Genomic DNA, 12,656 nt, shown 5'->3' with positions numbered 1-12,656 from the left:
CAGTAATGAAAATTATTAATCTCAGGTAAATCTCTGCAGGCAAAAAATATAAATCAGCTCCTATGAATTTCAACTCTCTATGAGAGAGGAATATACAGTATGTGCTTGGAATATATATATATGATATATATATATGTGTGTGTGTGTGCTTAGGTTGGCCGATAATTGGATATATTGAGCATGTTGCTCATCACAGTGCAAACAAAAAATATGTTGTCTGATGCCTCATTATGATTGGGTATGCAGATGTTATCCTTACTGTACCAGTAACACGTCTTTTTTGCCGTTTTCTCTCATCCTCCTTCTTGGTGAAAACATTGCTTTTGTGTAGGCATGGACAACTTCAATGCATGTTTCTCAATGCTCATTTAGGATTTCCTCCTAAATGAATAGGAGGAAATCATCTATAATTAATAAATATAATCTCTATAATCGAATGAAAAAAGCATCTCACTTTAGAAAACAACGCCACTAAAAGGTTTTAATGTCAGAAGACTTTATTTCATTCTGATTGTGTGGCATGAATATGGTACAACAAACTACAATACACATTTGTAAATACAATCATTCAAGCAATAAAACATATACAAATATATGTTAAACTCCTAAGTGTGTCTCCTGAAATGATAGCCTGGTTTGGACAATCATGTGTGAAGGTTTTAAAAGAAAGTTTGTATAACGGAAAATGAATGCAGGATGTGAACCACAAATGAATTCTGGCACATGGGTAGTAATGTTGTTTGAGGTGAGCTGTCTGTGTCACATAAACTAATGAAGCAAAGCAAGTATTAATTTCCTCTGTAAACTGTCCAAATTGAAAACAATATAACTGGTCTTAAGAAATTAGGTAGATGGATGAAATGTAGCTTTAATAGTGTATGATCCAGACAAATTGCAGATAGTAGCCTAATCAGATAGTATATTGACATAGATGTGTATGTATCACTCAAAATAGTAAGGCAGTTTGATTACTTCAGACGCCTGGCTATTTTTGTCGTCTAACTTGTTTCAAGGCCATAGATAGTTTGTCAATAGTTTGTCCATTGCACTTTTTAGTGGTAGTATCAATGTTAGTGCCACAATCCTTCTCCATCGCCATTACTAAATGACTGGTGTTTCTATTCCAACCGATTGTTTGCTGCGACCAGCTGTTGGTTGGACTCTTGATTGGTCCACAAAAATTTCCCACCCTCTAGCAGCCACAGGTTCCACCCTAGGAGGCTGAAATTGGGCATGGAGGTCAAGTGTGTGCGTGAGTGTGTGTGTGTGTGTGTGTGTGGTCATGCCAATTGGCAAAAAGGGGGTGTGACAATGGAAGTGGCCTATCGCCAAAAGGTTGCAGCAATGTGGTTAAATGTTGGGCATATCACCATGGTGATGTGACAGAGAGCTCTCTTACATATTTGGTTCCAACACTTCTTATTTCAGGGCCAGCTGTGCGGCGGGGATCAAACATAATGATGTGGCCAAACTCTCTATATGGCTATGACTCTTTCAATATAGCTTAATGCAATATGACAGTGTTATGGGAACAGTGGTCGATTTTTTTTTGTCAATGAGCAAAACAGCTTCATAGATGCTCAAGGCGCTAACTCTCAAATTGGCTACACCTGCAAGCAATTCTCTCAGACAGAAACACACACAATGCCCTTTTTCCCTTTTGCTCCATTATAATAATGCTACTATACATAGTGAAATGTGTTCTTCACTCGGTTCATAGAATATGAAATAAACATATTTTATACAAATAAAACAAAGACGAGGAAGGTAAGAGTTATACAGTAACTGGAGATAAGAGTTCTTGATGTTTGGGTCAATACTTAAAGAAAGTACTACTACTGTATTCTCAACTTTTTGGATCAGTTCCAGAGAGGTGAATTGTGAACGCAATGAGGTTTCAATGATTTCAAACCAGGTTTCCCCTCTGGCTGTTTTCCCAATAATGTATTATTACATAGGATGTGAATTAAAGTATTGTTCAGTTTGTGGTCTTTATAGTGGAGTAGCATTCTGAGGAGACTAGACTTTCTCTTTACTCTAGGGGGGAGACTTTTACAAGAGAACCAATTTCAATGAGACTTCCATCTGATCCGTAGCACACATAGACTGTACAGGACGATGCACTCGATTAAAGATGTAACATTTCGATGCCTGGTGCACCGTCATCAGAGAGTTTGCACAATATGTGGGAAACGTTAAGTCTTTAATAAAAGTATTGGCTGTGTGCGCCAGTGTTCTACTTTCGACCACACCTTTTGTGTGTGTGCTGGTTGAAAATCTTCATCTGGAGATATCTACTGTTATTGACAGTTGATGTGGTCCCTCATAGACAGTAACCATGTTTCCACCCGGTTGAATGCAATAGAGAACAGAATAGTATAGAAAATAAGTGTGTTTCCATCACTTGGGACAAGGCAAATAAATATCCTAACGTTACTTGAACACTGAATGTACCAACGTATGGTGTATCTTCATCAGTCAAACTCAGTTTTTTCTGTATTTCCAAAAATTTTAAACTCTTCTTTATGACAATTACGTTTTATCAAAATGTTCATCCAACTTAATAAGCAACCAAAAATTGGTACTTCCTCATGCACATGAAAATACCTGGATGGAAACAAGGCAAACGTTTTATGACGACGGAGAAAAAAATAACACAGAATGACAAATTGTCTTTCAGTCTGGGAACTAAAGCATGTCAATGAGGAAAAGCAACCAGTTTTTTGAAAATAAAGTTTTAAGTTTTTTTAGGTAGGTAAATGTTTACAGTGGTTAGTGGCAGTGGTGTTGTCATGTTTTGATCTGACACTTATTTCAAAAGGAAGGTCTCCCTGAAAACAAAGATCTTTATTTTGTCTCAGTCTGGCCATAATGTCAGCTCAACAAGAAACAAGCTGTCTTGGTTATTTTGATTTGGACATGATATGATTTGAAAAAAAAGAAAAAAAAAAAAGAAAGAAAAAAGTGAAATTCCATTGTGAACAAACTTGGTATTGGTGGTGTTGGTGGTGGTATTGGTGATGGCCGTGTAGCTTGTGATCTATTGTTTGTCCTCTGGCTTTGTTGTGTTTCTTTTCTTCTCTCTGGCCATCAGTGAGCGTCTCTTCCGGCTGGACATGGCCCCCAGCGGTCTGATCTTCATCTCTGTGAAGTCCAGAGACACGAGGTGGCCCTTCCATGGCTCCCAGTTCACTCCCTGAGAGGGGGGGGGGACGACGACGACGACGAGAGAGGAGGAGTTTGGAAAAGGGCAACGGAGGAAGAGATGGGGTTTGAGAAAGAGAAGAGAACAGGAGATGAGAGAAGAAAGTGGAGGTGATAAGATGGGGACAGATAGGGAGGATGAGAGTAGGAGGGGAAGAGGGACAGACAGATAGATGGACAGACAGATGGACAGACAAATGTACAGACAGACAGACAGACAGACACAAACAGAGTCAATACAGGCACTGGCTCCATTATACAGTATGATCATTCAAAGTGCGTGCTGCCTTCTGTGTTGTATTGTATATATATATATATATATATATATATATATATATATATATATATATATATATATATATATATATTTATATAGTTATATTGTGTGTATTGCCAAGCACTGAGGAGATATTGGAAACTGCAGCAATATGAACTGGATGCAATCCTACCTGGAGGGGAGAGAACAGATGGTGGAGGTAAACGGTATACTGTCGCCCCCCCCCCCCCCCCCCCCCTCCCAGTGAGCTGTGGTGTTCCACAAGGAAGCATACTAGGACTGTTACTGTTCCTAATTTATGCAAATGACATGTCATCAGCTTGTAACTGCAACTTGTTCTTGTTCGCGGACAACTCAGCCCTGCTGCTCTCTGACAGGGACAAGTTGCAGGTTGAAAAAGCCCTCAGCTCTGAACTCGGCAAAATCTGCACCTGGCTCGCTGATATCAAACTATCATTACACCTGGGTAAAACAGAGTCCATTCTCTTTGGATCAAATAACAAACTCAGCAAGGCCAATGGCTTCTCTGTTACAGTGTGTAGGAGCAGGGAGGTGTATGTCATTTTGTCACCAGTGGTAGTGGGTGTGTCTGTCTGGAGGTGTGGGTGGGTCACCGGGGAAGAAGGGTAATTAATATCACCTGTGCCTAGGAACCATTCAGTGTTTGTTTGTTACAGAGAGAGGGTGAGGCAGGGTGCCTATATTTATGTTGACCGTGCTACGTTTACGTATTCAAACATCAAAATCCATGTATACCATCTGCAAGAGCATTGTAACCGAAGGCTACAATAAACACCCTTGAACTGCAGCTACGGACTCAGGCTCATTCATTGGACTTGCGTGTTGGACAGATCTCCCTGCCCAAGCCCTCTTAGCAGCTTTTAGTTGACACTTTCAAATAGTCGCGTCACACAGTGGGTGACAATATTGTCACAAGGAAAGATGAAATTACCTACCTGGGTTCCATCCTAGAGGCAAATCTTTCCTGTGACAAAATGGCATCCAATGTAATCAAAAAAGTCAACCAACGAACAAGATTCTTGTACCGGATCTCCTCTCTGGTAAACAAGAATACCTTGGAGACTCTTAACAGGAGCACTCATTCAAGGGTACTACGACTATGCTTGCACTACGACAACTGCTTGACCTTACTCCTAAAACCCACCTCACTCCGCCCACTTTCGCCCATTTTGACAACCTAGGATGGCTTAGAGTAGACGACAGAGTACAGCAACTTGCAATGGGCCTGGTCTACAAGATACACTACGCGACCAAGGTACCCATGTACATGTCAAAATACTTCCCAAAGGTCAGTGAATTCCACGACCACAACACCAGAGGGAGTTCCACAAATCATGTGCAACCCTGGCAGATTCGGCTCAAACAAGGGACTAAAGTAAACACATTTCGCAACTATGCCACAACAATGTGGAACGCCCTACCCACAGCCGTAAAATAATGTGAATCCCTACCCTCCTTCAAAACCGCTCTCAAAGAGCACCCACGGGTGGCTGTAATTCGAAACTGGCCCCGGTAAATGTCCAAACTCCCCCCCCCCCCCCCCCCACCCACCAACCCCCTCCAATGTACAGTTTATTCCCCCTCGAATGTATATATTTTTTAATGATCTCTTTCTCTTAAACAGTACTGTATATTTGTATATCTTGTATGTCATAAATGTCAGGATGAAACAGTACTGTATATCTGTATGTCATAATCATAAATGTCAGGATGAAACAGTACTGTATATCTGTATGTCATAATCATAAATGTCTTGATGAATTGAAAATGGGGGACCCTGATGTAAACAAGACAAATCTATTTTTCTGGTCTGCATCCCCTTAACAATTGTTTGTATTGAGCCGTACTGTATTGTACCCATTCTGCAATCTGTTAATAAAGTTTTCAATAAATCAATCAATCAATCAATCAGACAAGGGCAAAGTAATTTCCTCTCATTTCCTTCAACATCGGCCTCCTATAGACACAATGCAGTTCACCCATGACTCAACTTCCCTCATTCCGCACACATTCATCTTAACTCTTTCAGTGCCACTCACGAGATTTCTCGTGTTTTTTTATAGGTGGTTGCTAGCCACTCACGAGATTTCTCTGATTTTTTTTTGCGATCTGAAAAATTATTGCATCACCCGAGCCTACCCGAGTATAGCCGAGGGGCGCCGACGATCATTGTGGAAAAAAGCGCCCCCTGTCGTCTCCCAGATGACATAAGTGATTTTGGAATGGACTCAATGAAAATGAATGGGGAAAAAAATCCGGTACTCCACATTTTCCAGTTCACTGATCCAGCCGGGGTTACTAGAGTTCATTCTGGAGCCTCAGATCCCCGCGGATCATGGAGTTCTACTGTATCGCGTTGGATCCATACACGTATCGATTTTTTCGAATGGTGATCAGGAATTGGAATATACCAGTTGGATACCATCTGATGTCAGGTAAGGACTCTATGTTATCAGTGGTAGGATAATCAGAGTAAGTTTGATGAAGTTATAAGCTGTTTTGTGAAATGTCTTCTTTCGGTTTCACTGTAAAAGTCCGTGAGGAAATCAACGGAGCGATTATCAGTGCGCGGCCGTAATGTGCGTGCGTGCACGTATAATATTGATCATCTAGCGTTTATTTGAAAACGATTCATAAAAAGGCTGACGAATATCAACGTTGTGGAATATTCCACTAAAAGACGATTTTCATAGAATGCTCCAGAATGAGCTGTTTTTTATATCAAAACGGGGGCTTTTCTAACTGCTCTGAAACGGCAACGACGCGATAAAAAAACAATCTGCCTTCACAGCACTGACTGGAAAATAGTCTTTGATAATGCGATGGGCAGATTAGACACATAGCCATAATTTAAAACATAGATTAGGCGATATTAACGTTAACATTGGCGCCGATGGTGGCATTCAAGCGGTAAAACGGAAAACCAGGCGTGGCGCTGAAAGTGTTAATTACAGCAATATCTTTGTCAATAGTTGTTCGATTTCCTCTATCTCTGTAGCGTACATTGACGAAACAGAGGGAAAACAGGGTTCACTTATGACCAAGGGCATGAGAAATTGCCTTAAATTTCCTTCAACATCAGCCTCGCTTAGACACAATAGCTGTTGTTGTCACCCTATCAACCAAAGTAAAAACACCAGCTTTTTATACAGGGGTTGAGAAATATGTCCCTTTATCGCAGTTGAAGGATTTAGAGCAATGCTGTTTCACCTTGAAGATCGCTTCCAGCCTAAACTAAAAAGCTTTTTGTTGAACTATATAATAATAGTGCAGACAAGTTTAAGGATATGTGTGGTAACATTGACTGTGTATTTCATAACTAATATGTGTGAATAATTAGAGAACCATAATGTAAAAGCCAGGTTTACCTTTCAACAGCTAAATGGATTTTCAGTGCTAAAGAAAGGAGCTGATACTGGTGTCACAAGAGACAGCCACTCAACCCCCCACTCTAAACAGATGTACTCAAAACGAGAACAAAGGAACTGAAAAGTCACACCCAGCAGAGAAACACAGACCTAACTTGCTTTTGCTAAAAGTTCATGGAAACTAATTCACAAACAAGTTATCTATTAATCAACTGTTTAGTATCAAAATGTAAGCAAAAGAGTAAAACTGTGATAATACTGGAAGAGTGTAATTCATAATACACTAGAGATATTTGGGTAAAATGTTTAAATAGGAGATGCCTCTGTGGAAAGAAAGCCACAGACCCCCTGGACTGAGAAGACCTGAGCAGCAAAGGAGGGGGGCCAAAAGCAGACCCCTCTGTTTACTGAAGGACAACACACCCTGAGGAGAGACAGGGGGGCGGAACCGCCTCCCAGAAGACGAATCAAATTGGACCAAACGTATTATTAGACTGTTATTATTGGTGGAAATCAGAGGATATAACAGAGAGCGCGGTGTTAGAGAGACCGGCCAGCCCCCCTGGGACTGCGTCCTCTCTCAACCGATCCATCCAGAGACTGCTGATTTTCATGTGAGTAAATCATGGGAGAAACCAATGTTGTTTAAAGTTTAGTGCTGAAACCAGGTTTACTCATGTGTAAATGCTCAGTAAAGATTCTCTATTTTATTGATGTTAACATGACTGTTTTAGGTACAGACTGGGTTTGATGTGCAAACCTTATTAATCCTTTGTACAACATGTGTTAATGTACTCTGAAACAATCCTTGTATGTAAAAAGCAACCTTCTAATTCACTCTGAACCCTGAGGCAAAATAAATAATGAGATTTGAACCATAGTTCCTTCTTTGCCTGGCCTGCACAGTTTATTTCTCCACTAGAAAGACCATTCTATCATTATGACCTTCTTCCTTTTCCAGATAGCAATCTCATTGTACTGCAAATCACCTTAGATATTGATTAGAATATACCACATATGCAACATGAAGTCATTGCTGGGACCTGGTTCCAACTAGTCCTGGATAATATGACATCTGCAGTATTATCCATCTAATTTGCATCTGGTTAACGCCATTCCTCAAATGTAGATGCAGGATTGATTAGACAAGCACAAATTCAATCATCTCTAGGATAACTGTGTGCCCCTGTTTTGCCATTAAGGGAGGATGGGCAAATAGTTGCCTGCAATTAGCCCACAGCTAATCTCGGTGTCACCAAATTAAGCTTACATAAAAATGTGCGACCATCTGATACAGGTACAGTATGTAGGTCTATGGATCCAATACGTATGTAGTTTAAATAATGCCTACACTGCTAAATCTGAATCTTCCCATTAAAACATTGTAAAATGATCTTAGTAATTTGAAGGTCACTGAAAGTCAACTGTAAGAACTGCTGTTAGCAAGTGAAGGTCATCTTGACTACTGACCAGGAAGCTTTCTCAACACAAATCCTAATAGCCTTGATGAGGGGAAGTACTTTGTTCAGTACTATCACTTGGTGATTTAGTTAATTACTGTGAGAGGCACTGTTGCCTCACAGCAAGAAGGTCCTGGGTTTGAACCAGGCTGTCTGTGTGGAGTTTGCATGTTCTCCCCATGTTTGCATGGGTTTTCCTCCCACACCAATGCATGCTAGGTTGGTTATTGGGAGATGGACTGTGGCTACATTTTAAGTTAAGGTTAAATGTAGAATTTCGGGTATATGTAAAATGTGCTTGATGAATTATAAAGATATTCTATATTCTATTCTATGTTCTGTGATGATGGCCATGATAATTCATTGATTCAAACTTTATTTAGTCTCGAAAATCATTGTGAGAGTTCAAATGATGTTGAGAAATACAGAATACAATAAATAAATAAAATAAAAAATAAAGTCAATCAATCAATAAAACAATTAAAAGCAACTGTAGACTGGGGTGATTGGTTGGTCATTGAGGATTTAAACTGACCAAAGGACACTAATGTATTGAGTTTTAAGGTACATTACAAGACGTTTGGGGTTTGGGGGCACAGAAGCTAAAATTAGATTTCCCAAGTTCAGTGTAAATTCAATCATTCAGTGTAAGCCAATCATTGGAGCGAGTATGATATGGTCCAGTCCAATAATTAAGTGATATACGAGGGAAGATCTCCAACAATGGCATAGAAACAGTGGAAAACATGTCTCAACAAGACCTTATTGTACAGGATACAATGACAAGTACTATAACTATCACCAGGGGAGGAGGAGAAGAAGGAGGAGATGATGAGGATGATGAGGTGATGATGATGTTGATGATGTAGATGAGGAGGACAATGATGACGAATAGGAGGAGGGGGAGAAAGAGGGGTAGATGATGATGATGATGACGATGATGATGTTGAAGATGAGGAGGCGATGATGACGATGAAGATCAGTAGGAGGAGGAGGGTCAAGGGATTATGGAATCCTTCCATTTCATCAGCTATTTAGTGAGTCATAATGTGACCAACACTCAGAAATATTTCTTTTGGAACTACAATTTATAACATTTTATATTTTCTTCAATAGCACTCCCCCGTAGACAAAGTTCTAATGTTGTTAAGCCCGGGTAAAAAAAAAAATACAAGGCAAGCCTTGAAACATATTTGGAATCTGATGGATTCTGGGCACAGCATTCATCTCCAAGACCCCAAATAACCAAAAAGCAGCTGTGTGTTTAAAAGGCTTTCACGGGTGATGGCGGTGGCCCTTGAATGCTGACTAAGCAGCTTATTCACCACCAGACCTTAACCATAATGCAATCTCAATAATGGGGACACTTAGAAAACTGGTCCGGGGAAAACCTTAAACTGCAGGATCAGAATCGCTTCCATCATGCTGTCAGCGCCATCTGTTGGTACTTTTTCATACTGTACTACAGTACAAAAAGATGACGTTGATTACATCAGTGGTGCTTTCACCTATATGCAACAGTCAGTTGGGCCAACAAAGACTCGATTTGGATGAAGTAAAAGTAAATGGACACACTGTTATGATGAATTGAAAATGGGGGACCCTGATGGAAACAAGACGAAAGACTTTCTCAGGTCTGCATCTTCTTAACAATTGTATGTATTGAGCTGTACTGTACTGTACCCATTCTGCAATCTGTTAATACACTTTTCAATCAATCAATCAAAACTATCACCTGAACACCAAGTGATGACATAAGGAATAAACCAGTTTTCATGAATGTGTCCTGTAGCGATCATGAATTGTTTGTTAAAGGATAACTCCACTTTTTTTTTAAATTAGCTTATTTAACATCTTCCCTGGAGTTAGACAAGAAGATGCATACCTTTTTTGTCTCTGTGCGTGCATTTTAGCTTTGGGAATAGACGCTCCGTTAGCATAGCTTAGCTTCATCACTGGAAGTGGGGGAGGACAGTAGCCTTACAGTGCCTTACAGTGTATTGCAAGGTCTGACATTGACCAAACTTGATATGCATGACCTTGGTGGGCTCTAGGTCAACTCCTGAAAAGGGGGTCAATGTCAGACTTTGCAATCAAAAGTTAGGGGGCTAATAACCCTTGCCATAATTTCAGTGCGCCCCTAACTTTTGATTGCAATGTCTGACATTGACCCCCTTTTCAGGAGTTGACCTAGAGCCCACCAAGGTCATGCATATCAAGTTTGGTCAATGTCAGACCTTGCAATACACTGTAAGGCACTGTAAGGCTACTGTCCTCCCCCACTTCCAGTGATGAAGCTAAGCTATGCTAACGGAGCGTCTATTCCCAAAGCTAAAATGCACGCACAGAGACAAAAAAGGTATGCATCTTCTTGTCTAACTCCAGGGAAGATGTTAAATAAGCTAATTTAAAAAAAAAAGTGGAGTTATCCTTTAAGGCACTGTGAAAGTGATTAGACCGGGGTTTAAGTGTAACCACAATAAGAATGTCCCTGCTCTCTACTCACATGGTGCCTGTGTTAACTTTGACCTCTCATTTTCCTACACAGTTAGAAAACAGAAGTGTCTCTTTGTCTCTTACCATGCTGTGCCTGATGTCTCCCCATTTTCCATTGATATTGGCCAGGTGGCAGTTCTTGTACCACCATGCACCACGGTGGGTCAAGGCACAGTTGCCCAGGGCGATGTCGTTGTCGTTGTCCACGGTGGACCAGGGTCGGCCTTGGTGGTACGTCATGGCATCACCTGTGAAAGGAAGAGTCATCAATAACAACAAATCTACTATATCTATCTATCTATCTATCTATCTATCTATCTATCTATCTATCTATCTATCTATCTATCTATCTATCTATCTATCTATCTATCTATCTATCTATCTATCTATCTATCTATCTATCTATCTATCTATCTATCTATCTATCTATCTATCTATCTATCTATCTATCTATCTATCTATCTATCTATCTATCTATCTATCTATCTATCTATCTATCTATCTATCTATCTATCTATTAACAACAATTAACAATTAACAACTTGAACTAGTGTCCCAGTACATTTGACTGTCCAAGTCCTTTTTAGCATCCCAGGAATTTGTATTGTCCCAGTCCTTTTCACTGTTCCAGTCCTTTTACTGTTCCAGTTATTTTACTGTTCCAGTCATTTTACTGTTCCAGTCATTTTACTGTTCCAGTTATTTTACTGTTCCAGTCCTTTTTACTGTCAAGTCATTTTACTGTTCCAGTTATTTTACTGTTCCAGTTATTTTACTGTTCCAGTCATTTTACTGTTCCAGTCATTTTACTGTTCCAGTTATTTTACTGTTCCAGTCCTTTTTACTGTCAAGTCCTTTTACTGTTCCAGTTATTTTACTGTTCCAGTCATTTGACTGTTCCAGTTATTTTACTGTTCCAGTTATTTTACTGTTCCAGTTATTTTACTGTTCGAGTCATTTTACTGTTCCAGTCATTTTACTGTTCCAGTTATTTTACTGTTCCAGTCCTTTTTACTGTCAAGTCCTTTTACTGTTCCAGTTATTTTACTGTTCCAGTCATTTACTGTTCCAGTTATTTTACTGTTCCTGTCCTTTTTACTGTCCCAGTCATTTTCACTGTTCCAGTTATTTTTACTGTCCAGTCCTTTTTACTGTCAAGTCCTTTTACTGTTCCAGTTATTTTACTGTTCCAGTCCTTTTTACTGTCAAGTCCTTTTACTGTTCCAGTTATTTTACTGTTCCAGTCCTTTTTACTGTCCCCCCCATCCCCCTGTGTCCTGGTGTCCTTCTGTTCCTTGCCTGTCTGAATAACTTCAAAAGCCTCAAATATATGAAAGATATCTCCTCTCAGCATGTCGACAGGCGCCTGCTGGGCCTTTGTATTCGCTTGGCTTCCAAGCCCATTCAGATTATCGCTCTTCTCTCTCTAGCTCAGTAATTATTACGGTAACACACGGCTGTCTTGTTAAAATAAAAATAAAGTACAGTTTCCCATTAATGCCCACACATTTATGAAATTGTGCAATGGGTTTTTAATGGTGTTTTTATGGTTCTAGTTCCAGAGGAGCACCTTCATTTATGAAATTTCATAAATACACGACAAACAAAGTCAGGCAGTTTTAGCCATGAATGAAGCAGTGACACTCGTGTGAGGACCTCTTAAATGCATTCTTATTTGGGGTATTTTTGTTTGGTTGTTTGTCTGTTTGTTGGTGTATTAAGAATTGACAGTTTACATTTCCTAGTTGATGGTCCTGTATCTACTGTACTGGGTAAATTTGATCACCCCTAGCACTCATGAATTCCAGGACCATTGTTCCAAATCTGTGG

The 12,656-nt window shown here is 39.9% G+C and overlaps 1 protein-coding gene across 1 annotated transcript in view; it reads right to left on the bottom strand.

Annotated features, from left to right (window-relative positions):
- Nucleotides 1-486: 486 nt before the first annotated feature.
- Nucleotides 487-12,656, bottom strand: part of tnn (tenascin N) — a 136,242-nt gene continuing 124,072 nt past the window's right edge. The window contains exons 16-17 of the mRNA XM_084327725.1: nt 10,911-11,074; nt 487-3,196 (exon numbers count right to left, since the gene is read on the bottom strand). Of these exons, the coding sequence (XP_084183851.1) occupies nt 3,041-3,196; nt 10,911-11,074 (320 nt within the window). The 3' untranslated portion in view covers nt 487-3,040. The remainder of the gene's footprint in view (nt 3,197-10,910; nt 11,075-12,656) is intronic.

Source organism: Notolepis coatsorum (genome assembly GCF_963971535.1).
Source record: "Notolepis coatsorum genome assembly, chromosome: 13".
NCBI lineage: Eukaryota > Metazoa > Chordata > Actinopteri > Aulopiformes > Paralepididae > Notolepis > Notolepis coatsorum.
This window is presented reverse-complemented; position numbering and strand designations above follow the sequence as displayed.